This window comes from Enhydra lutris, unplaced genomic scaffold, assembly GCF_002288905.1.
Source record: "Enhydra lutris kenyoni isolate GAN:26980312 unplaced genomic scaffold, ASM228890v2 scaffoldscaffold73, whole genome shotgun sequence".
NCBI classification, from domain to species: domain Eukaryota; kingdom Metazoa; phylum Chordata; class Mammalia; order Carnivora; family Mustelidae; genus Enhydra; species Enhydra lutris.
Genome location: NW_019154157.1, coordinates 1542268 through 1568981, shown reverse-complemented (window position 1 = coordinate 1568981; position 26714 = coordinate 1542268). Strand labels below are relative to the sequence as shown.

Here is a 26714-nt window from a genome sequence, read left to right as displayed (position 1 = left end):
ATATTTTTTATGCGTGCACTCAGGGTTCTGAAAATGTCACTGGGCTACCAGACTCCTGTAAAGTGCCTTCAGAACATCATAAGGCAACCTTTCCATTTTGCTAAGCTAAGGGGCCATTTTATAGGAACCTAGACTTTGAACTTCCCAGGCTGTTTGGAGTGGGTTGTACCAATGAGGACTGCTCTAGGGCTCACAGGACTATAGTTTGACCTAGTTTTACTGGTGACCTGAAGCAAGGGGATTCTGGGTTCCAACGGCAACAGCACCAAGATTTACCCTGACTAGTCTTGGAGTGGTTCTGGGCCTGGGATAGAAAAGGTAGACCAGATGATTTCTCAGAAGATGAATCTTTTGGAAATTTGAAATCTACTTTGAGGAAAAAAGGAAGTTTCAAAGAGTCCTTATTTGGGGATGGTTGTGGAAGATCCTCTAATGACACCATCATGCTTGCACCATGCATCCATGCACCTAATGGGCCTCTCTGCTTGGATGACTCCCGAGTACCTCGTCCTTAGTGTACTGACAACGAAAATCATGTCTTGAGGTTCCCCTACCCCCTCCCCCTCTTCTGTTCCCTCCTTCTTCTGACTCTGGCTCCTCCCCTCCATTTTCAACTGCCACTGCTTGGTTCAGAAATGACCCCTGTCATTTCTGGCCAGGATTATGATAGCAGCCTTCTAAGTGATCTTCCTGATCCTGTTCCTGTCCCCTCTGATTCATCTTCCGTGCTGTCACCAAGGACATAGTTCCAAATGCAAATCTGATCAGCCACCCCTTCCCATGTATGAAACCCTCCCATGGTTCATGGCCTGTAATGCTGGTCATTACCTGTCTCCTGCCTGCCTTGTGTCCTCATTTGTCACCACGTCCGCATATCACTGCCTGGAGAAAGAACTCAGGCTGTCGACTTTTCGGATGTGAGTCCTGACTCCACTTCTAATGAGCAATGAGGCCCTCAGGCCAGGTAACCTCCATGTGTCTCACTTTCATCTATATCATTCAGTGTGATAATCCATGTAAGGCGGTTGGAATAGCGCCTGGCATGCATGGGGCGTGCTCAGTGAATGAGAGCTGCCATTATTGGGTATGCTATGAGATGTGCATATGTTATATTCCAGCCATTGCTTGTGGCTCCTCCAAAGATTCTTGTCCTCTTATTCCTTTGCATGGACTAGTCTGCCTGCAGAATGCTTTTCCTCTATCTCCAGCCCTCATTCTCCCTGGCAGACATGAGCTCAGTCTTTATGATTCAAGCCCAACAATACCTTCTCTTTGAAGCCGCCCCCTCACCCCGGTGGTTCGCTCTCATCCCCAGGCCTTCCCAGGAGATGATAGACATGTTTCCACAGAACTCCATATGCATAACACAATTGTACTACTTGGCATATCATGATCCCGCTGTTTGTTTCTATGTCTGTCTCTGCACTAGACTGAGAGAACTTATCTTTATTCATTTTCTCCCCACAGTATTTAGCACATTTATTGACAAATGAATTTGTGCTTCCATGATCAAGCTGCCATATGTGAGAAGCATTTGAACAGCCCATGAAATTATTTTCTTTAATTGGTATGCAAGTGCTCAATTACATAAATATGTTCTAGAATGTGTAGCTTCTTAGAGAAGGTGTGGGCTCCTTGGAGTCTTTTTCTAGTCAGGGTGAGAACGTTAAGTAGGATCATCCTTACCTTTGCCTGGTCTCTTTATGACTGGTAGCGTGTGTTTTCAAAGAGGCAAGAGGTCATTAGGAGGTAGGCTGAAGGATTGGGCTCCTATAGGAATTGAATTCCCATCTTTGATCTTGTGCTTCTTGATCAATTATGTCAGCCAGCCACAGAAAGGATTAGGTAAAAATCATTCTAATTTTTATTACCATGTATAATAACCAATTAATGTCAGACCTGTCAGGATATATCTTGAATCTTTCCATATGGTATCACTGCCACCAGTCCCAGCCCTGTCCAAGGTACCTTCATATTTTGCTTGACTGTTGCAGTATCCCACTAGCTGGTCTCTCAGCTTCCTCCTTTTGTCCTTTCATGTAGCTTATTTCCAGTATGGCAATGCTGAGGGACCCTCTGAAAATAGAAGTTAGATCACGAAACTTCTGTGCACAAAACCCCCTGGGGCTTCCCAGTGCACTCAGATTAAAAGCCAAGGGTGTTACGGTAGCCAACAGAGCCCCCTGCCTCTTGCGACCCCTTTGTTACTCTCAGACCTCATCTCCTCATTTCCCCTTGCACTTCAGTAAAGTGGTTTCCCAAATGTATGAGGCACACTCTGCATCTGAGGCACACTCTTGCTCATCCCTCTGCTCTGCTGTCACACTGAAGAGCTTTATGGGTAAGGTCTGCATGTCTGAGTTTGCCCAGGTCAGTCCTGGTTTGAATTCACTGTCTTGTATAATTATTAATAGTGTCTCCTTTCACTCTTGAAGGTGTCCTGGATTGGATGATAAATGATATGGCCATCCTACCCACAGCTTTTTCTATTCCTTCCATTAGGTCTTACCCAAATTGCCTCTCTCTACCCTGGCACTCCCCATCCATCTTCCATGCCTATTATTTCTCTAGAATACCACCTGTTATACTAGATCTTTTAATTTTGTATTTTTATTGTAAGCTCCAACAAGGCAAGGATTGTTTCCCTCATGGCTGTATCTTCAGAACTTAAAACAGTTCCTGGCACATATCAGGTAGTTGAATGGATATTAAAAGCTTTCTGAGGTTAGCTTTTCCTCCACTGGAGAGTGCTTTTCTTTCCTGTCTTATAACCTTGTTGAACAATGAACTGGATGCCTTTTATTAAAGGCTTGGATAGTGTTTTTCTGCCTTGCTTGTTTTTGAAGTGACTTTCCTTTCAAGCCATCCTCAATCTTCCTGGAATTTGGTTTGCTTTCTCAAAACCCACTATACTCTTACCTATTCCAGAAATGTTTATTGAACTGTAGGCACTGTGCTAAGGCCTGAGAAGAAACAAAATAATTAAGGCACCCATTCTCTTCACCTCAGGGAGCTCTGGCTCGCCATTCACTTGCAATTCTGTTTGAAGCAGTTTTGTGCAAGATAACAACCATGAAAGGGAAGCCCTCTCGTGGGGAGCTAGACCTAGTGGTTTACTGTGCAGTTTGAACATGTGACCTCTGCTACATTATGATATGATAGATGAAGGAGTGCCCCAGCCCTGTCCCTCATGGTCTTTAGAGTTTAGCCTTCCACCTTTGCTGATGCTCAGGTTCATCATCTGTGTAATGGACATAAAGATCTTCACCTTCATGCCTCCCTCACAGGGTTATTGTAAGGAGCAAAGGTAGATTGGGCTCCTTAAGGGCAAGATTGTTACAATAGGTTCTCATCTGGGGACAAAGTGGGGTCTAACTAAACAACTAGTTATCTTTTTATTCATTAAAAGGTAGAAAAGAAACAGAACCTCATATGTGACCCCACCTTTACCTCCTGGGCTTGACAGTTTGCACCATCTGCAGGCACTCAAGCGTGACTCAGATTTTCTCCTGCCTTTGGACATGATTCATCTGCAAGTCACGATTCACAGGAGTGGTGCCTCTGTGGGTTTCCCTTTTGGCCCTTTAGAATTTCATTTCAAGCATTGTTGGCAGGGGCTCATACCTGTACACTTCACTTGTTTTTCACCATGCTCCCCAGCAGGGACCAGGTGGTTGATGAGGTTGGGGAGACCATTTTTTTTTTTTTAAGATTTTATTTATTTGAGAGAGAGAGAGCAAGACAGTGTGAACGAGCATAAGCAGGGGTCGGGGCAAAGGGAAGGGTAGAAGCAGACTCCCTGCTGAGCTGGGAGCCCACTGCAAGGCTTGATTCCAGGACCCTGGGATCATGACCTGAGCCAAAGGCAGATGCTTAACCGACTGAGCCACCCAGGCAGCCTGGGGAGATCATTTTTATCCCTTTTGTTTCTTTAACTGGGCACCCATTTATAAGACTTGTCAGTCACTGTCATTCCCTTCCTTGGGGATAAGTGCTCTAGATGATTTTGGAAAAGAAAACAACTGGATGCCATGCTTTCTTTCCCTGTGGTATTGGGACTCAGAATCTGCAACTTGGTATTTGTGTTGAGTATTAGGTACATGTGGCAGCCTGATAGCTGAAGTAAAGAGGAAATCGTAGCATGCTGAGGCTGGAGAAAAGGCCCTCAGAGTCATTCACCCAGGCCAGGTTGGGATTTTTGTGGGTAAGTTCCATCTCTGTACCCCAGAGAGGAGAAATGAGCCCCACTCACAGGTTTCTAGATGTCACCAGGGACCAGTTCCGAAGGCTCCACGCTGATGACCCATTTTGGCCTAAGGTTAGCAAGCAAAGGATATGTTCATACTTCTTCTTTTTAAAGATTTATTTATTTAATTTTGAGAGAGCGAGAGCAAGCATGTGTGTGCCTACGAGCAGGCTGAGGGGCAGACAGAGAGGGAGAGAGAGACTCTTAAGCAGGCTCCCTGACGAGCGTAGAGCCCAATGTGGGGCTGTATCCCACGACCCTGAGATCATGACCCGAGCCAAAACCGAGAGTTGGATGCTCAACTGACTAAGCCACCGACATGCCCCAAAATTCAGATTTCTTAACTTTGAAGAGTTGTCAAAAGACAAAGCTAAGATGGCGATTTTCAGCATTGTTTCCGCAAGTTGAGTGAATATTTGACTTTGAATGTTGAGCGTAAGGTCTCATTCACAAATGTTAGGTTGGAGCAGAGCTAACTGACCACGGGGTGTCACCTTGGCCACCTCAAGTTGTGAGGCTGTCACATGCCAATAACCGGTCCATTTTACTGAAAGTAAAATCTTAAAGGTAGAGCTGGTGGGAGCAGCAGTTCGTTGGGCTTGAACTGCAAGAAAACTGTGTATAAAGAGCCTCATAAAAGAGCACAAAATATCTTTCTTTTAATGTTTTTCATTGCTGTTTTTTAAAAGTAAAGTGTGTGTGTGTGTGTATGTGTGTGTGTGTGTCATAAAAGGCTGGTGGCCTTAAATGTGCTTTTGTCCATTAGAGATGGCACAGTTCTACTTTTGGCCTAGAAGCCAGAGCTGCTCTGAGAATCCTTATTGGTTTGCCTCTTTGCACTCAAAGAATTGCCCACATAGTTATAAGTTGACCTGTTTCTTTATTAGTGTAAGAATTTCAGTTCTCATAGACCCAGTCTGGATTTGGGTTTTCTTAAAAAAAAAAAAAATGCTTTAATGACAAAACTTTAGCATCTAAATCTGTGAGGTAATGTATTTAATAATTTCCTGTTGCTCAGAATACTTTGAGGAGGCTGGTTTTATACCAGTTGCCTTTATACTGGTTCTCAGGCTGAACAAGAACATCCACTTTGTGGCTTTTTAAAAAAATATTTTATTTATTTATTTGAGAGACAGAGTGAACACGAGCAGGAGGAAGTGTAGAGGGAGAGGGAGAGGGAGAAGCAGGCTTCCCACTGAGCAGGGAGTCCAACTTGTAGCTTGATCTCAGGACCCTAGGATCACAACTTGAGCCAGAGGGAGACATTTAGCTGTCTGAGCCATCCAGGTGTCCCCACCTCTTTGCTTCTTAAGAGCCATGCTTTGTGTTGCATGAAGATGGATGTTATCAGCCAAGATCGCTTTTTCAGAAAATTTAGCTTCAGATGGCTTTTGGCTGTTGACAAAGAACAGCTAACATTTTCAGTAGCCGAAAACTGGTGCCCCAGATGGAGAGTCAGGAAATGAAGCATCTGTAGAATTGAGCAGAGTCTTTCCCCTATTTACTGTGTGATCTTCCCTAAGTTAATTCTCTTCTCTGAGCTTCAGTTTGTCCGTACAAAAGGAATAGTACCTTCTTCATACCTGCCTAATAGCAGGGGTTTGAATAAAATGAAACACTGAATTTGTCTGACTTAGTAAGTTTTATCTCCTTATTCTGATGACTAGAAATTAAAAAAAACGAAAAATCTGCTGAAGGCAGTTCCAAAAAGAGAAGTCCTAAAACTGTTTTGGCCAAGTGCCATCATCTTTCTAAATTTAAAAAAAAATTTTAATTTTAGAGGCGCCTGGGTGGCTCAGTCAGTTAAGCATCTGTCTCCTGCTCAGGTCATGATCCCAGGGTCCTGGGATTGAGCCCCAGGAGCCTGCTTCTCCCTCTCTCTCTGCCATTCCCCCTGCTCGTGTGCACTGTCAAATTTTTTGAAAGTATTAATTTTAAAATTCATACAGTAGAATTCACTCTTTTTAGTGTACAGTTCTGTGAGTTTTTAACAAATGTATGCAGTCATAAAACTACTAACAAACATATCAAGCAAGATACAGAACACTTCCATTACCGCCCCCCCCCCACCGATTCTTTTGTGTGTGGCCCCTTTGTATACAACCCCACTCCCTGTCCACTGGCAACCCCACTGATCTGTTCTCTGTCCCTCTAGTTTGGTCTTGTCCCAGCATGTCATGCACATGGAATCATACAGTACGTAGCTTTTTGAGCCTTGCTGCTTTTATTCAGTGTATAATGATTTGAGATTCATCCAAGTTGTTAAATGCTCATTACTTTTTATTGCTGAATTGCATTCCATTGTATGAATGTATTAATTGGTTTATCCCTTCACTAGTTGCAAGATATTTGGGGTGTTTCCAGGTTTTGGCAACTATGAATAAAGCCACCATAAACATTTACAGAACAGGTTTTTGTAAACATTGGTTTTTATTTCTCTTGAGTAATTTCCTAGGCATGAATTGCTGGGTCAGATGGTAAATATCTTTTTAACTTTTATTATTATTATTTTTGAAATATTTTATTTATTTATCTTTAGAGAGCATGTGTGTGCCTGCAAGCAGGGGGAGGAGCAGGGGAGGGAGTAGAAGGGGAAACGAATCTCAAGCTGATTCTGCACTGAGTGTGGAGCCTCATGTGGGGCTCGATCTCACAACCCTGAAATCACAACCTGAGCTAAAACTCAAGAGTCCAGCACTCAACTGACTGAGTCATCCAGGTGCCCCATTAATTTTACTTGTTTTTTTATTTGCCAAATTTTCTTTGTTCATTCAGTCATTCAATTTTTTTTCTTTTTTTTATTAATTATTTTTATTAACATATAATGTATTATTTGTCCCAGGGATTCAGGTCTGTGAATCGTAAGCCTTCAACATTTCACAGCACTCACCATATCACATACCCTCCCCAATGTCCATAACCCAGCCACCCTATCCCTACCCCCACTGCCCCTCAGTTTGTTTAGTGAGATTGAGTCTCTTATGGTTTGTCTCCCTCCTGATCCCATTTTGTTTCATTTTTTCCTTCCCTACCCCCCAAACCTCCCACCCTGCCTCTCAAATTCCTCATATCAGAGAGATTAATTTTACTTTTTTTTAAAGTTTATTTATTTTAGTAATCTCTACACCCAACATGGGACTCGACTCAGGACCCCGAGATCAAGAGATGCGTGCTTCTCCAGCTGAGCCAGCCAGGAGCCCCTGTCTGTTTTAATTTTTTTTTTTTTTTGGTCTGTTTAACTTTTAAAGAAACCAGCTGTTTCCCAAAGTGGTGCACCATTCTGCATTCCTACCATCAATGTGTAGGGTTTTCCATGGCTCCACATCCATATTCACACTTGGCATGACTTGTCATTTTAGACATTGTGAGAGGTCTGTAGAGGTAATTTCTCTCGTGGCTGAGGATGTTGAGCATCTTCTCCTGTGCTTTTTTGCCTTCTGAATATGTTTGGTGAAGTCTTCAAATCTTTGGCCCAATTTCTCTTCAGATTATTTTATTCTTGTTCTTGAGTTTTGAGGTCTCTATACATTCAGGGTCAGGTCCTTTGCCAGGTAAGTGATTTGCAGATGCTCTCTCCCATGTCGTGGCTTGTCTTTTCAAAGATTCCACAAGGATTTATACATATTTATTCTTGTTATAAAAGAGTCACATGACACACAATATCTAGAATAAAAACTACGCGTTCTGGTTTACCTCCCAGTAACTCCTCCACCTTTTCTTGCAGATAGTCACTGTTGACAGTTGGGTGAGGATTTTTTCAATCTTTTTTATAGTATCATAATTTTCTAGTAAATACATATTTAGAAAGGGACCTTTAAATATTGATATGTACTTTAAAATTAGTTCTGTTACTTTTCAGGCAATAAGTTGCATTTCAAAGAATCTTTCTGTTTTTCCTTTCAGACCACCTATAGGGAAAATCATTGTTTTTCCTTAAAGTGGTGAGTTTTGATGTGTCCTAGGTCATATTCCAGAAAACCAAGATTTGGAGAAGAAAAATCCAGATGATAAGGATGACTGATGAGTGAAATGAACTTTAAGTGGGTCATTTTGTATTTGCTAAAATTTTCTCCAGTTAGTTGAAATGACTGAAATGTGTCCATTTTCTTAAAATAAGTGCTGGGTTGCTTTTTGCCGGTGCGTGTGTGTGTCTGTGTGTGTGCATGCACATGTATGTGAATGCTAACTGTCATTGGGCAAAGAGTGGTATTGATAACCTCAGAGTAAAGTTTTGGCTTATTCTCAAGTTTTAGATTGTTCATTTTTCTTGGATTGACTCTTTTATGCTATTTGAAATATTCAGCATAGAACTTGTACTTGATTCACATTTTTATTTTTAGCTATGATTTTGGGCTCTTTCAACCATAACTGGCCATAACTTTTTTTCTGCAGAATGAGCCTTATTAAAACAACCTGTTTCCATCTTTCCATAGGTATGAATCCTAGGACTCAGAATAAGGATTCCCCAGAGGACAGTGTTTCTACCTCTCCAGACCCAAGTAAGAGGGGGCAGCTGATTAGGGTGGGGTCAGGGTGGAGGTGGTCAGAGCATAAGGAAACAAGGGGGAACCCTGTGGGCAGTCTGCACATCTCTGGGGTACCAGAAGGCAGTGTGGTAAGGGAATACTCTGCAGCCTCTCCAATGGAAAGTGAGAGGGCCAGATAACCTGTTCTGGAATGTGATTCAGGGCATGTGGGAAGGGTAACGGAATTCCCATGAGGTCCTTATGCTGGTCCAGAGCTGGCCTTAGCCCTTAAAGGCTCTGTGATGGCTCTGGGGAACAAAGGAATAAGAGGGACTAGAATTGTTTACATACCTGTAGTTGAAATTGTTTGACTGGGTTGCGTTTTTTAAAAATCATCTTTATCTGTTGAAACATCTGTGCAGGAAGAGCACATCTCAATATCTGTAACAGCATAAATCCTACCACCTGATAGACTTTATTTTTCTTAGCTATAACCAGTAGAGATATATCATCGAGTCTTTTTCCCCTGGCTTATGATTAACATAATAATCCTTTTGCTATTTCTTCAGCTCCCCCTCCCACCCCCCACTGCCCTTTTTTGAAGATTTTATTTCTTTGTTTGTCAGAGAGAGAGAGAGCAAGCACACGCAGGGGGAGAGGCAGGCAGAACAGGCAGAGGGAGAAGCAGGCTCCTGGCTGAGCAAGGAGCCCCATGTGGGACTCAATCACAGGACTCTAGGATCATGATCTGAGCCGAAGGCAGTGGATTAACCAACTGAGCCACCCAGGCGTCCCTCTTCAGGCCCCTTTTTAATAGCAGTGTTAAACATTACATCCCAGTTTGAATAATCATTCATTATTGGTGACCATCTGGGTGGTTTCTAGTTTCTTAGCAATAATGTAGAATGCAGGTGTAATGCGTGATGCGGTGGGTATAGCTTTTCTTTCCCTTCACATCCTTGGAATATATTTTCCCCAAAGTACAGTTGGCAGGCTGATTATTTTCCAGAAAGCTTCCAGCAATGAATATGAGCCTGTTACTTCTGTACAACCCTAGGACTGGATTTTGTAATCCATGTTTATCATTCTTGATGGTTTTGATGTGGGTCCTCCTCAGAGGCCCTCTTTATAGGGCCTGAAGATGATGGAATTAGAAAAGAGGCCACAGTCTTTTCCCAAGGAAAGAACACCATTAAACTAAGAATCAGGAGCTTTCTCACCATAGGATTTGGGACCACGCATTTGAATTCTCTGTGTCTTGGTGTGTGCCCAGCAGAAAACATTTCTGAAAGATGTTCATGATCCTGAGGGATAGGACGCTAATGAGAGCCAGAACAATCTAAGAGGGCATGAAGATACAACTGTCTTGTGCTTCTGGCTTCCCACTGTGGTTTTGATCTGGTGTCTTCCTTCTGCTCCTGGTCCTAACAAGGAAGTAGGAACAAGCTCACCCCTTCATCTGCCTTTTAGGGAAATTGGGGTGATCAGTTAGGCTCTTTTGGGTTGTGTTTGAAGTGTTAATAAGTTAACGAGGCCTGTGTATAGTCAGACTTGTAGAATGAGTGTGGAATGGTAGTTACTAGGGGCTTGAGGAGAGGCAGACATGGGGAGGTGCTAATCAGTGGTGTAAAGTTCCAGTTATGCATGATGAATAATTCTAGAGACCCATACAGCACTGTGCCCAAGTTAACAATATTGTGTTGTACATTTAAACATTTGTTAAGAGAGTTCTCATGTTAAGTGAGCTTACCACAGTAAGATAGAATTCAAACACACAAACAAAATACTCAGACCTGTGTAGACCATGGAGTTAGGCCTTTTGCAGGTCAAATCATCTTTCCCAAGGCGGTGGCTACATGGGGCATGTCTCCCACTATGACTTAGCATACGGGTCCTTTTCTTGTCCTTTAACTCTGCTTAAGTGGGACTCTGTTGTATTGGGTAGTATGTGTGTCTCTGTCACTGCATGGTGGGAAGATCCCTAAGCAGAGAGGCTTCTGATCGAGTAACCTCTGGGAGGTTTGGCTTGGCCAGGTGTTTAAAGGGGTTGATGATGTTGCAGTCCCTGCTCCAGGGTGGCCATGTGAGGGCTGATGAGACAACAGGGGTGTATCGCTCTGTGAGCCACATTAGCACTGTGCAAAAGATAGAGTGTTGAAGGCGTACCTTGCTTGAGACTCAGAGGCAAAGAAAGGCATGGAGTGTTTCTGTTTCCTATTGCTTCCTTGTCTAGAGATTTGAAAAATAATCTTTGCTTAAATTACTTAAAGAGATAACTGCCCTATTACCTTAGTGATTCTCAACTAGGGAAGGATTTTTGCTCCCCAGGGGGACATGTGGCAACAACTGCGGACATTCTCGGTATTTACACCCAGGAGATGCCACTGGCATCTAGTAAGTACGGTCCAGGAATGCTATCCGACATCCTGTAATACAAAACACAGCCCCCCACGACAAGGGATTACCCAGTCCAAAATGTTAGTGGTGCCAAGGTGAAGAAACCCTGCTTTAACCAAAGAGCAGGCAATTCAGGGCAGACCCACGTGATTGGGCCCGCTCTGCTGATTGCAGCTTTCCTCTCTAGATCATTAAGCTCTGTCTCTTGAAGTCCTGGCCTTGTAACTTTCCCAGACATCCTTCTTTGACTCCTCCTACCCTTTTGGGACCTGTGGCTTACTTTTGCAATTCTGGAAGTATTCTTCAATTCTGCTACCATGTGCTTTTCGCTCCCAAATCAGGCTGAGCTCTTCTTTCCCCACCAGCCACTCTGTAGTCCTCCAGAGAGACTCTGGCTGGAACTCTTGGAATGTTGATTTGCTTTGACATGTAACTCTGCCTGCGCTGCCCTGCAGTAACCTCACTGGCGTTGTGGCTGTAGCTTAAGATCAGCAGAAAATGAGTACCAGCTGTGAATCCCATTTGCATGATGGGATTGGATGAGCACGTGCACTGCATTATCTAACAAACTCTGTTTCTCTCTTTCTCCCTCCCCCCCCACCCCCTTCCTTCTTCATCCCCTTTCCTGGCCATTTTGTCACTGTTCACTGTGAACTCCTTCCCCTCCTGCCCCGCCCACGTCCCACACCTGCCCTGGTGACTACACGTGCCTTTCTCCTCTGTTACACGAGGCAGTTCTGACACTGTCTGCTCCCCCTGTAGTGCCAGGCTTCTGTTGCACAGTTGGAGTGGACTGGAAATCTCTCACTACTCCGGCGTGCCTCCCCCTCACCACCGACTACTTCCCCGACCGCCAGGGCCTGCAGAACGACTACACGGAGGGCTGTTACGATCTCCTTCCAGAAGCAGACATCGACAGGTCGGTGTCAGAGGAGGGTTTTGGATGCATGTCCAAACACTGCATTCTCAAACCTATGTCTTCCTTTTCTGTTCAGAGAATTTCATGAAGCAAGAACTGTCCGTTTTTTCTTTAGGGTTCTGTGTACATGCCTTCTCTAACCGTTTCTCCTCATGGGTGCTTTCTCACATTTTTCTGTGGCAGTTGCTCTGGACCCACTAGATAGGATCTTTTTTTTCTAAGATTAGCTATCTGAGCTATTCTAGGAACAGCTGTTAGCTATTCCCTGACTTCTTCCTCTGCCTCTTTGAACTGATCATTTCTCCCCAAACTGGCTTATAGATTGTTAGCTTTATGAACCACCATGGAGTGCTTATCAGGGCTGGCTTGTGGAGTCAAAGCAAAACAGAGGTTGGGACTATGGACTCTTTGAGTGTCACTTCGCCCTGGACCAAGCATGTCCATGTGAACAACCGTCTGTTTTCTCAGGAGGGACGAGGAGGGTGTGCAGATGACGGCCCAGCAGGTGTTTGAAGAATTCATCTGCCAGCGTCTCATGCAGGGCTACCAAATCATAGTGCAGCCCAAGGCGCCGAAGCCCAACCCCGCTGTCCCACCCCCACTGAGCAGCAGCCCACTCTATAGCCGAGGTGAGTTGTTCTCCTTGGACTTGGATTTTTTTCTTTTCTACTAAATTCATGTAAGTAGGTTCTCAAGTTGGTAGGGAATAGATAAATCCAGGAGAATTACTTTTCAACACAACATTTTTTCTTTCTGAATTTTACTTTTACAAGAAGAATAAAGTCTCTGCTACATTCAGATTTATCTTAAAGCTCTCTTTACCGCTCTCCTTTTAAGGAAGGGGTGTGACCCAGTTCAGGAATGTCACAGCCTGGCTTTGGCAACACCTAGGAGTAGCAGGCAGCTGAGCCAGGCCTGAACTATCAACGCACGTTGTGAGTATTTTAGACCCGATATTTATTTCTAGCACAAGTCCTGGACACAAAGCAGGTTCTCAGATGTTACTTAAACCTGGAATTTATACTCCTGCACCCCATTCTGGCTGCATCTTTCTCTTGTTTGCCACTGAAGCTTAGCATGATGAAGCAATAATGGATCATCTGTGAGTGGTAGAGACTAATAAGTGACAGAGACTCAGTGAGGCCAGCTGAGGTTCAGCCAGGCTCTGGAGAGTTTTTCTAAAATAAGTCAGGTAGAGAGAATAAAGTGTGGGTGCTTAGGATCAGAAAGCAGTGATCACTTCCCAGGACAATCCATTACTCTCCCGCTTCCTTTAGCTACTGAGCCTTCCCACTCTCCTAAACTCCCAGTTCAAAGCCTCAGATCATCTTTGGCCCCATTAAAGTGCTTCGGGCCAGAGGATCAAAGCAGTGTGATGGGGAGCTTGGTGGTCCTAGATGGACCAGTTGTTGCTTACGATGAAGCTTTGGACTCCCTCTGGATATTGTTTGAAAACCCATTATGATATTTATCACTTGTTGCCTTCATTTCTGTTCTAGACTGCACTGAATAGTAATCTTCCTGAGTGCCAGGACTCTTTCGTCTTCATGTTTTTATCTCCTACAATGGAAATGATTGTGCCTGGTATACAACAATATGGGTTGATAAATATATGAATGAATGAATCACCATTCATTCATTCAAGAGTATCCTTGTACTTACAGCCCAGTGAGGAAAATAACATTCCCAGTGAGGAAAAATAACATTAGTCAAACTCGAAATGTAATTCTTCATTGTGATAAAGATTGTGAGGGAAAAACCAAAGGGCTATGAGTATATTTAATACAGGACTTAATCTGGTCTAGAGGGTCAGGGATGGCTTCCTTGAGGAGGTGATGTTTGAGGTGAGACCTAAACTATGTGCAGGAGTTACTCGGAAGAGAAGCAGTTTGAGAGTGGTGGGCAGGAGTAGGTAGGAAGAGCATGCCAGGCAGAGGGAATAGTATGTGCAAAGGCCGAGTGGTGGGAGGCACTGTGACACTTTCTGGGCACCAAAACGAAGACTGGTGGGGTGGAGCACAGGAAGTAAGCTAGAGATATATCCAGACATGTCAGGAGACCGAGGCCTCACAAGGCCACATGATTTTGTCCTTTATCCCAAGAATAATGGAATGAATTCACCTTTAGTGTCAATGGCCCTGTCCAGCCTTCCTACCTACATTTCTCTAGAGTAGCTGGTGAGTGCCCCTTAGTGGTTCATAATTCCTCTGGCATCCAGTTCTGCTCTGGCTGATAAATGAATCTTGTGTCATGGCTAGTTAGCCAGAGTCTACTCACCCCTTCTGGCTACTTTTCTCCTTCAATAAATTTAATCCTTTTATTTCTGTAGTAACAGAAATGGTATCATTGTTGTTATAATTACTAGAAAAGTAATTATAAGTGACATTGTGTCTGATTGAAGATTTGTTGACTACCGGTTATGAGAGGGACGCTGTTCCGGTAGTGAACAGAACAGCCCTGTCCTCAAAGTTTATTGTCTACTGGATGAGACAATCGTTGAACTAATAAACCACAAGTATTTATTTGATCACAGGTTGTAAAGAGTGCTGTGCAGAATAAAAACAGGAACTAATTTAGAGTGGGGTCGGTACTGTGCTAGGTTCTCGTGAACATTGTTCCATGACTTCCTGACAGCAAGCAGGGGATTGCAAGAAAGAAGGATACAGGGATGGGGGGCAAGGCCTCTTTCTTCCTTTCTTCCTTCCTTCCTTCCTTTCTTTCTTTTTTATTAAAGATTTTATTTATTTGAGAGAGAGGGGGAAAGAGAGTGTGTGGTTGGGGGGAGGGGCAGAGGGACAAGCATTCTCCCTGCTTGACGTGGGGCTTGATCCCAGGACCCTGAGATCATGACCTGAACTGAAGTCAGATGCAAGCCCACTTTCTAGTTGCAGAAAGGGAGACTTGGAGACTTGACATCCAAGGTCACACCGCTGGCAAATGGAAGTGCTGATGTTTAACCCAGGGTCCTCTGAGTCAAAGCCTGACCTCTTTTAGACAGCCTGCCCCTCACTGCTATCACCTAGAAAATTTTCCACAGCCTCTGCTGTCTTCTCTTGTCCTAACAATTCCCATGCTGCCTGCGCTGCGTGACTGTGTCTCAGAACTTGTGTCTCACAAGGGGAGTCTTTAATTTCGAGATCATGGGAATCTTGTCTTGGCTCCCTTGTCCATCAAAGCACTAGTTTTACTCTCTTGAAAGCTCGTATTTTTCTTGATTCCTCATAATTTCCCTCTTTCTGATGCCCAACTCAGTTCAACTAATATTTTTCAAATACCTGCTGTGGGCATGGCACTTTGCCAGGTGCTCTGGAAAATCTAAAGACAAACAAGATTTGGACCCCGGCCTTGTGGAACTTCCAGTTTGCAGGGTGTGAGACACACATATGGGGAGCCACATCCAGGGTAGAATTCAGACAGCGGATGGAATCTGCTAGCTTTCTGGAGGAAGTGGCATTTGATGGTGACCTTAAATGACCCATATGATCTTGATTGTGGCTCAGGAAGAGAAGGCAGAAAAAAAGCAATAGGAGCCAATGTTTGGAGAAGAAAGTCCTTTAAGACTGAAGCAGGGTTGGTGTGGTATGGGAGTCATTGAAGTTGATGCCAGGTTGGCCGCCACCCTGGGGTGAAGACCTCAACTGCCAGGGTGGCAGCTTGTGCTGGAGCAGAGTGGAGCTCCATTTCAGTCCCGGAGTTGACTCTTGGCCCGTTAACATCTAATCCAGAACTTTCCTTCTCAGAGGCTGAGGAGTCAGGCTGTTCACCTTTGAGTGCGTCTTCTGGATGCTGTCAGCACTTCTGGGCTCTGTCTGCTGCTGGCTGGCTTAGTAACAGAAAATTCTGCCAACTTCAGGACTTTTTTTTTTTTTTTAACCAAGAATAAGTCTTTTCCAGGAAACTGTTCCTCAAGATAAAGAGTTGCTTCTTTTGTTTTTCCTTTTCTGACTGTATATGGAAGAGAAGTTATTGCCTGTTAAAGGAATGATCCTCAACCAGATAGAGGAAATGATTCCACCCCCTCCCTCTATTAGGCCTTGTGTCCCGAAACCGACCTGAGGAGGAGGATCAGTACTGGCTGAGTATGGGCAGAACATTCCACAAAGTGACGCTGAAGGATAAGATGATCACAGTGACACGTTACCTTCCCAAGTGAGTCCTTGGAAATCTCAGGTTTTCCGCTACTGTCCTGAATTGTGTCCATATCCTAACTTCTGTTTATAACGTCTGCTGTGCACCTAGTGAATTCTGTGACACATTATTAAAACCAAGACAGGTTGAGTGGTTGGTTTTCCTGTTCTTGGAATTACTATTTACTAAAACATTACTATGTTTTCTAGGGTTATTTTACTGTTGTAGTTTACCTGCCTCTAAAAGGGATTTGACTCAGCTTGTAATGTTTAGCTTGATTCTTAGCAAACCCCTTAGAAATAAAGAATGGGAGGATTAAAGAATGACAGAGTTTAAGAAATGAGAAATTTCCATTACCAGTTCCCCCAGGATGACTTGGTTACCACACTTGAGGATTGAATGCCAAGGATGGTGCTAACTGTATTGAGATGGAAAGGGGTGAAAGGGTAGTGATTTTCTTTTGGACTTCTGGGCATGCCCTTTGTTTTTCAGGTACCCTTATGAATCTGCCCAGATCCACTATACCTACAGCCTCTGCCCTTCCCACTCGGACTCAGAGTTTGTCTCTTGTTGGGTGGAATTCTCCCATGAGCGGCTAGAGGAGTACAAGTGGAATTACTTAGATCAGTATATCTGTTCTGCCGGCTCTGAGGACTTCAGGTCAGAGAACATACTTTGGCTTTCCATCCAGCTACCTTGTGTATGCCTGACTTTGAACATGTCTGTCCTTTTTTTTCTGATTACAAGATGATGTTTGTTTTAGAAAACATGGAAGAACAAAAGCACATCTGCATTAGTTAAGAAACTCGGCAACAAGGTGGGTGGTGGCGTTGGTTGCACAATAGTGTGGATGTACTTAATGGCATAGAATTGTACACTGAAGGATTGTTAAAATAGTACATTTTGTTATGCACATTTTACCATGAAATGACAGAAACCTCAGTGATGAAGTCCTCTTCAATGGAATGTCAGTGTAGATCATGTTCTTAACCTTTTCCTAACTACCTGTGGTATCTCATTTTTGATCTTTAATTTTTACATGTGATTTATGATTGTGGTGATAAAAAGCCACAACTCCATTGGGTCTGGGTGTAGAGAACTGTCCTGACATCTCTGGGATGTAAATTAAAAGTACCCTTTGTGATCTTTCTCTAGAGCTGTGTTTCAAATGAAGCCATGAGATGTAATATCAGACAAACACGTACTCAAGGGGAGAGGACCCCTCACATACATGCTCCAAGGACAGGCTAGAGATGGTACCTTCACTGGGAGTGCTTTTTTTTTTTTTTTTTTTAATTTTTTTTTAGAGAAGCAGAGGGAGAGAAGCAGACTCCCCACTGGATACAGGGCTTGATCTCATGACCGTGAGATCAGGACCTGAGTGGAAGCCAAGGGTCAGACACTCAACTGACTGAGCTACCCCAGTGTTCTGAGAGTGCTTGCATTACCTGCTTTTGTTCACCACCACCCCCTTTTCTCCCTTTGGCCCTTCACAGCTTAATTGAGTCTCTGAAGTTCTGGAGGACCCGTTTCCTGCTGCTGCCAGCCTGTGTCACTGCCACAAAGCGCATCACAGAAGGGGAAGCCCACTGCGACATCTATGGGGACAGGCCCCGGGCAGACGAGGAGGAATGGCAGCTCTTGGATGGGTTTATCCGCTTCGTGGAGGGTTTGAACCGAATCCGTAGGAGACATCGCTCAGATCGCATGATGCGGGTAGGGCTCTGTGGGCCCCTTGGGTACTGTGCTTGGTCTCTTCCTATCTTAGGGGCCTCTCTCTGGCCAGTTTATTTACTCTACAATTTATCTTAAATCCAGAGCAGTGTGTTCTCCAGTGTAGGGTGAAGGAGGAAAGGATAGGGTACCAGTCGGCCAATGGCAGTGTTCTGTGGCCCTGAGGACACACAGCTCCTTCATGTGCTTCCCAGGTGAGACCTCATGTCAAGTCCTGCTGCTTCTGCTGGGTTTCTGAGTAAAAGTCACTCAAGAGGGTAATGGCAGCAATACTTGCTTACTGTTGTATCACTTTTAGGAATTTCCAGCACCTTGGGCATTCATTCACCAACACACTACCCAGGGAGGACACTGAAGCCCATGGGGTGGGGATATGTCTGAGGACACCATCCAATAAAGGGCAGAGCTGGAATTCTGGGTGTGTGTATGTATAGCTCTATAAATTTTAACAGATACATAGACTCACATAATCAGGATACAGAGCAGTTCTATCACTTCCCCAAAAAACCCCTCATGCTACCCTTTATCTCACACTTTGCCCCTGTCTCTAACCCATGGCAGCCACTGATCTGTTCTCTGTCACTATACTGTTGTCTTTTCCAAAAGTCATATGCATAGAATCACATAATATAATCTTTTGGGAAGCTGCCTTCTTTAACTCAGCACAATGCCTCTGGGATTCATCCAAGTTGTCGCTCATCTCAGTAGTTCATTCCTTTTTAGTGTGAGTAGAATTGCATCATCAATTATGTTTTTAACCCCAAGTTCAGTGTTCTTCCCCATACACCGGCTACCCTTTGTCCACAGCCTTGCCTATGATGGGAAACATTTCAAAAAAAAAAGAAAGGAAGAAAAGATTTTCCAAAGACCATGCATGGTGGAAAGAGCTCTGGTCTTGAAACCAGATGATTAGAGCTTGACCTCCAGCTCCAGTGGGATTCACTATAAGTCACTTAACTTCTCTGGGACTCAGTTTCTTCTTCTGTGAGTTAGATAAAACATTATTTACTTCCTAGATCCAGGACAGGGGTAAAAAAATCTGTGGAATCCACCTCAAAGAGGCAGTTTATTTTGAGTCAATAGGCATTCAAACCTTCAGCTTAAGCAAAAAGCAGTTTTCAGCATTTACCGAATAATAAGGGTCTGTGTTGCTTGCCTCTGTGAATTGGATTCCCAGAGGGCCTGATGCACAGCAGTTGCAGGAGGCACTCTCTGGGCTGTGAGTGGCATCCACTGAGGGAGCCCACTTGGGCTGATGGCCTTATTTCCTCTTCTCTGCCTTAGAAAGGGACCGCCATGAAAGGCTTACAGATGACCGGGCCCATTGCCACACACTCCCTTGAGTCGACCGGCCCCCCGGTTGGGAAGAAGGGAACCTCAGCTCTGTCCGCCTTGTTGGAGATGGAGGCCAGTCAGAAGTAAGTGCCTGCTTGGGAAGAGACTCATCCCCACCCCGCAGGCTCCACAGGTTTTCAGTGCCCCACCTTGTGAGTGGGGGTGAAATATGATTTCTATCTGCAAGGAGCCTGAACTTAAGAAAAAGATGCATACATGAGCCAGAAAGCTGGGTTAATACCTGGTGAGTGTCAAATAACATGAAATATGCCAGACATTATAAACTTGCAGTTTGGGCCTTAATTTGAGCTACAGATACATTTGCTTTGGCCCACAAAGTGAGGTTTCTGTTTGTTTCTTTGTTCTTTTTTAATAGATTTTATTTTTTAGAGCAGTTGTAGGTTCAAAGCAAACGTGAATGGAAGGAATAGAGATTTCTCACATACACCCTGACTCCCACACCTGCATTGATTTCTCCATTGTCAACACCACCCTCCAGAGTGGTCCGTTTGTTAGAATTGACAAAGCTGCGTTGACACATCATCATCATCCAGTGTATATGCTGTGGATTTCAGACAAATTTATAATGACATGTAGCTACCGTTAGAGAGTAGTTTCACTGCCATAAAGGTCCAAAATACTTTTAAAATAGCTGAGCCACATTTTTTAGTTTGGAGATTTTGAATACAAATCTGGATTTTACAGGAAATTATATAGTATACACAACATGATACATGATTATATTATATAAAACCATATATTATAGACAATATACACAACAATGTATTATAGATAATAGATAAAATCCAATCTTTTGAGAAATAGAAGAGCCTCAGTTATAGTGCTGTATGCATACTCACGTGCCTACCCAGCCATGGGAGGACTGGTCTTTTAGAATGGGCACATGCCCCCTGGTTTATTGGAAAATCAGCACACCCTCTGGTCTTGGACTTGCCCTGTTCCCTCAGGCATGTGACCTGGCTAGCTTCTCTAGGCATTTGTGTGGTCCCTTCATAAACAGTAAGCACTCCATTTCCCAGGATGCCAGTGGGGCCCACATCTTGCCTGGGAAGGCAGTGACAGCATCACAGGAGGGGGGATTTGAGTTGGCCTTGCAGGAAAGGAAGTATCTATACAGAGGGACAAGGGGGGAACTTGGGCAAGAGGAGAAAATACCTCTGTGTGCAGGTGGCACCCACTCTAGGAGCCTTTCCTGCCCCTCTGTCCTCCCAGCCAACTCAGATTCTGTGCTTCCCAGCATCTCGGGCCAACACGCATCAGAGCCCTTACCAGAGTTCTACCAGGGTTTACTCATGTTCCCCCTGGCTTGCCTGTACTCTGAGAGTAGAGGCTGTTTGTTGTGCCTGGAATATAGGACGTGCACAGTAAATAGTCATGGAATGATAGAGGAAGGGATGCTGAGGGTCCCTGTACAGATGTTAGGGGAGGCTAGACCTTGTCTCTCTGGTGTGAGAGGCCACGTGGTGTCCAGCAGGTACCTGTGTCCCTTAGGCTTTCCACACATCACGTCGAGTGACCTTGAGGCATAGTGGAGGTGCAGTTGGACAGACAGGTGGGAACTTGGATGCCAAGCTATCCTTGCATGTTCTCATAGCAAGAGGGATCCTTGGCAAGTTTTTTTGTTTTATTTTAATGGAAAATTTCAAACAGATAAAGTAGACTAGTATAATAAATCCCTGTTTACCTGTCATGGCAACTTCGATGATTATCAACTCATGGCCAGTCTTATTTCATTTAATATCCCGCTTGTTCTCACCTTCCCTTTTTATTCTTTATTAAATTTCAAGCATCATATCTCTTTATTTATAATATTTCAGTATATATCACTGAAAGAGAAGTACCCCTTTAAAAAAAGTCCCAATACTGTAATTTGTCTACAAGATTATAGTCATTCCTTAATAGCATGAAATATCCAGTCAGTGTCTTTGACAGAAGTGTTTTCAGAGATGAGCCCCATGTATAGGAAGGCTTGGGATGTGGGCCTCAAGAGATAGAGACTCTTTGGCAGGCTCTCAGTAGTCAGGCAAAAGGCCACAGAAGATGGAGAGACGGTGATAAAAAATGGAAAGGAAGGGACACAGGGAGAGAAGGGAACCTGGTGGGGACACTGGGGTGGCAAATGAGAGGAAGAGAGCAAATGTAGGTTGGGCTCATTACTGAGGGAACTGGGTCCTCTTACCTTCATCTGACCAAGGGAAGAGCTCAGAACTCAGCCTGGCAGGTCCTCCCTGTAACTAATCACAGATCTTTCCTGCTGGAAAAAAGAACAAGGAACATATGTTGCTGGGAGGGGTGTGAAGCTGGGGGTGGGGGTGGGGATCTTATTTTAATTTGTTAGTGAATCACCATTTAGTATGCTCCAAGGAGCATCTTTCTGCTCAGACTGGAAGAAGCAGGGTAGTTGGGGTGGGAGTGTCTCTCCCCCCCCCCATGTGTAGGGAGAGACTCTCAGCTAACCCCCCAGGAATAGGCAGGACAGAGAAACCCAAGACTTATTCTCTCCCCAGATGACTGCTCTTGGGTGACTTGCTGCGTTTTCTCAGTACAGGAGGTAGAGCAGAGGGAGCCAGACCTTTATATAATGTTTGCTCACATAGCGTTTTTTATTTGTGCGCTTTTCTTTTGCTTTTGCTGCACTAAGCAGATCCAATTTTGTTTATTATGAAAAACAATGCAATAGCGATATGGAAAAGAAATTTTAAAAATGTCACCTATAGTCCTGCCATCTTACCATAAACTGTGTTTCTTCCGATTCTCTTCTAGTCTGTATCTGGGGTCAATGTTTAGTCAGACTCTCGTGGAAGATAGAGGCCCCAAAAGTCTCAGCCTTCTGCCCATTGTCTACATAACTGGGACCAGTCTGGGCAGCTGGTGCTGGCTCAGCTGCTCCTAATAGATGAGCATAACCTGATGACAGCTAAGTCAGGACAGAAACCACCAAAAAGCAGTTGTCACTGCTTCCGTAGAGGCTTGGCCGGCAACCCCATCCCAGCAGAAGGCAGCGTGTCTCTGTGTACGCTTTCACATATACATATGTATAGTAGAACTGCTCGTTTTCGGGCAGGTCCCCTTCTTCTGAGCCATCAGACAAGGAGCCTCCAAACAGGGTTTTACTCTCCTCTGAATCCCTGATTCCTAGTCCACAGGTCCCCACAAGGAAGACACCTCAGTAAATGGGAATTGTCATGTGCATCTGAGGGGACACGGGAGGGGGTGGGGAGGTGGTAACCAGGGCTTCCTGTCCCTGCAGCCTTGGGGAAGTATGAGAGAATGTCACAGTGTGTATTTGTGAATGAAGCTCAGAGGAAAACACACTTCAGTGTGATAGAGACAGTGTGGTGTAGGGACATGGGAAAGAATTGAGCATTAGTTCTGTTTTTCCTCTATGAATTACACCTCAGAGTAACAAAGTAATTGGTGTAGGGAGGTTTGTGCTTTTTCAGTATTACAGCTCATAGGTACAGAAGGAATGATAGACTATTACCATGTGTGATCTTTAACGAACTTCTGGATCTAACAGCGTTCACCAGTGGCCATTAATACCACCAGAGAGAGAGGGCCAGACATTACAGGCCTCCAGATAGAAGTACACAAGACCACTTAAGAGTTCTTGCCCAAAATTGAACCTGAATCTGCTCAAGCCATTAGATAAAACTTCTAGTTCTCAGGAGGTAGAAGGCACAGAGGAACATGATAAACAGTAAATGGAGAAAATCAGCCCATCTAGGCTATGTGAATTTACAGGACAAATGAGCTACTTTCTTCGATAAATAAATTGTAAAGATATAAAGAGAAATGAAGAGGAACTTACGCCTTAAAAGAGAGTTAAGGGACGCCTGGGTGGCTCAGTTGGTTAAGCAGCTGCCTTTGGCTCAGGTCATGATCCCAGCGTCCTGGGATCGAGTCCCACATCGGGCTCCTTGGTTGGCGGGGAGCCTGCTTCTCCCTCTGCCTCTGCCTGCCATTCTGTCTGCCTGTGCTCGCTCTCTCTCCCTCTCTCTCTGACAAATAAATAAAATTAAAAAAAAAAAAAAAAAAAAAGAGAGTTAAGAAACATAACTTATTGCGGGGCACCTGGGTGGCTCAGTGGGTTAAGCCGCTGCCTTCGGCTCAGGTCATGATCTCAGGGTCCTGGGATCGAGTCCCGCATCGGGCTCTCTGCTCAGCAGGGAGCCTGCTTCCCTTTCTCTCTCTCTCTCTCTCTCTGCCTGCCTCTCTGCCTACTTGTGATCTGTCCCTGTCAAATAAATAAATAAAATCTTTAAAAAAAAAAAAAAAAGAAACATAACTTATTGCAACGTAGGGACCTTAGTTGAAACCTGCTTTGAGCAAACAAACTGTACAAGTGATTTTTGGGAGATAGTTGAGGAAATACTTGATATTAGAAAATTAAAAATTTTCAAGTGTATTGGAGTTGTGGTTGTGTTTTTTCACAAGTTATTTTCTTTTAGGGATACAGTGCATACTGAAGTTCTTATGGGTGAAATAATATGTTTGAGTTTTGCTTCAAAATAATGGGATGTGTAGCTAAAGGGTATAGATGAGTCATAATTGGCCCTAAGTATATAATTTGTAGGGACTCATTATCTTAGCCCTTTTACTTGTGTTTGTGTTTGAAATTTTTCCATAATAAAAACTAGAAAAAAAAGTGTAACAGGTTACCGTGGAAACTGATTTTTAATCTCTGGTATGAGATTACTTGACAATCTGTAACAAACATGTCAGAATTTGAGAGTAGGGAAGTCTTACAGACTGGGTTCTTGGGGAGGCAGACTGTGATGGAGTTTAACATGCAGGATTTTTTTTTTTTTTCCATGCAGGATGTTTATTAAGGAGAGTCAGTGGGATCAGCATGTGTGGGAGGGAGGAGGAAGCAAGAGTGGACAGAGGGAGAAGCCCAGGTGCAGCACAGCCCCAGGGACAGCTTTGGGCCACCTCTGGAGCTAGAACAGCCTTCAGAGATGAGCCCAGGTGGACCAACATGGCCAGACCTGCACATTCCTTCATGGATCATTCGTGGGCTGCTGGGGGTGGTGTGGCAAGAGCCTGAACAAGGCTGCTGTGCAGTTGGGGCTGTCCCCGTAGGGGCTGACAGGTGAGCTGGCTGGACAGTATGCCCAGCTACCATGATAGCAAGGCCACAGCAGAGGGATCTGGGCGGTGCCTCACAGTGCCCACTGCAGGAAGTATATTTTGCAATAATAATGAAGATTTAAGACTATATATAACATGAGACTTCTGGAATCTTCCAAACAACAATTCACTGATGTGTTGAAGCAGTCTAATTTGGGGGAACATTTAAGTTATGATAGCTTATAGTTATTTTTAGTACAGAATGAAGGAAAATAAACGTGGAAGTATGCTTTTATGTACATCAGAGCTGAGAGGGATAAGATGTTCTAAGAAACCATTGTTGTCTCGGGTTATGAGATAGTGTCTTTAGATTTGTGTGGCTGGGGGGCGGGGCAAGGATATTAAGTGTGTGCATTTGAAAAATTAACATCTAAACCTTCAATATGTATGGGGAGTCAGTGCATTTCCCCATCTAGTTTATGCCACGTTAATGCAGCCCTAATTTTCAGAATGTGCTTCTGCTGGTATATTTAATACAAATAGAACAAATCTTCCCAGTGGATTAAAAAAATGGTGTTCTCCGATGGAGCCACTCACACCATGTTACTTCACTTTTCAGAGTAATAGGTACTGCCATAGTGCTTCTTAAATTGGGCTCTTTTCTTATTTACCTTGGGGGACCGGTGATTGTTCAGGAAAATGAATGCAGTTAAGGGTATTGTGTTGGGCCTGAAAGAGAAACAAAGCAGAAGTCTGTATTTCAGAGGTGACAGCTGACCTGTCTTCATTTCATCTTGGCTGACATGGCCCCATTACCAGGGCCTTTCAGCAAGCTAAAGGCGTGTTTTTCCATCTTTCAGGTGTCTAGGAGAACAGCAGGCAGCTGTGCATGGTGCCAAGAGCTCCTCCCAGCCAGCTGAGAGCAGCAACGTTGCCATGACTCCCACCTACGTGGACAGCCCACGAAAGGTAAAGGGGGCCACTCCAGCAGGGAGCTGCCTCATGCTCTCAGGGACCCGAATTGGAGAGGAAAATGAAGAGTGGTTCGAATCCAGGGATGAACGTGCTGAGGATTTGGATGAATTCTACCGTGAACGCTCTTAAGCATTGCCATTTCTATAGAAACCGTTTCTGCTCGAAGTTGTGAGGAAGTTAGCTGCTAGATAAATGCAGATATAACACAGTCAGGCTAAACTATATTGGTCAGGTCCCAAGATCTGGCTTGAGCTGTGAAATTGGCCATCTGGTTTTCCTTCAGCTACGTCTTTGGCTCTCCCAGACAGGAGGTAGAAAGCTAGTGGGGTAGCTCCTATAAGAGCTCACTCTTTGATAAAGAAATTCCTATCTGTTTGCTTAAACTCCTGAGAAATATAGTCAAATGGAGGCATCCTGTGGGGGAAAAGATCAAAATGTGGGGCCTTGGGCCTCTCATATAGAATAGCAAGTATAAAACTCCATAGGTCAGGCTTTTTGTATCCTTTAAGACCGATACACTTGGTTCTGTCTACTCATTCAGGGAAATTCAGAATGTGAGATCATCTGGTATGGGAGTCAAGGTGAGCTGACTATGCATTGTCTTATCTGGTCTCTATCACTAGAAGATGAAGGAGATTCAATAGATGTATTTTATTTTTCAAAACTGTGGCCAACTTGCATACTTGTAAGTCTGTATATGTATTTGTATTTTTAAATTTCACTTCCATATCTTAAAAATGTCCTAGTCAGTTAACTATTTTTTCAAAACATGATTTAAGGGACACCTGGGTGGCTCAGTTGGTTGAGCGGCTGCCTTCGGCTCAGGTCGTGATCCCAGCGTCCTGGGATCGAGTCCCACATCGGGCTCCTTGCTCGGCAGGGAACCTGCTTCTCCCTCTGCCTCTGCCTTCCTCTCGGCCCACTTGTGATCTCTCTCTCTCTCTGACAAATAAATAAATAAAATCTTTAAAAAAACAAAACAAAACATGATTTAAAAAAATAAATAATATTTCATCATATAGATAGACCTTCATTTATAACTTACTTTTTTGTTAAAAATGTAGATGGTTTCTGATTTTTAAAAAGAATTTTAGTAATTATTCCTTAAATTTTTACAGTTATTCTGCACTGTATCACAATTATAAATAATACTGCAAACAACACCCTTGCACATAATTATTTGACCACATCTCTTTATTTCTTTGGGATAAATATATCCTGTGAGGATGGAGGGATTAAAATCTGAGAAAGAGTATCAGCTGAGATTATAGGCAGCTTATATATTCTCTAGACCAGATGTTGTCAAATCTAAATAAATATTTTAGGCTTTGTGAGCCAAGAGGCAAGATCAAGGGTATTATGTAGGCATTTTTTTTTAAATGTAGGTACTTCTATATTCACTTAAAATTTTAAAAACCAC

The 26714-nt window shown here is 43.8% G+C and overlaps 1 protein-coding gene across 3 annotated transcripts in view; it reads left to right on the top strand.

Moving 5' to 3' along the window:
* Positions 1-26714, top strand: part of LOC111160011 (DEP domain containing 5) — a 137305-nt gene that overhangs the window by 75574 nt on the left and 35017 nt on the right. Inside the window, exons 25-32 of one of the 3 annotated variants that reach the window (XM_022522780.1) lie at positions 8680-8745; positions 11872-12028; positions 12497-12657; positions 16060-16177; positions 16649-16816; positions 17653-17872; positions 19175-19308; positions 25180-25288. In XM_022522780.1, coding sequence (XP_022378488.1) covers positions 8680-8745; positions 11872-12028; positions 12497-12657; positions 16060-16177; positions 16649-16816; positions 17653-17872; positions 19175-19308; positions 25180-25288 — 1133 coding nt within the window. Of the gene's footprint in view, positions 1-8644; positions 8746-11844; positions 12029-12496; positions 12658-16059; positions 16178-16648; positions 16817-17652; positions 17873-19174; positions 19309-25179; positions 25289-26714 lie in introns of all 3 variants that reach the window. The other 2 variants (XM_022522781.1, XM_022522782.1) reach the window with 2 other exon arrangements.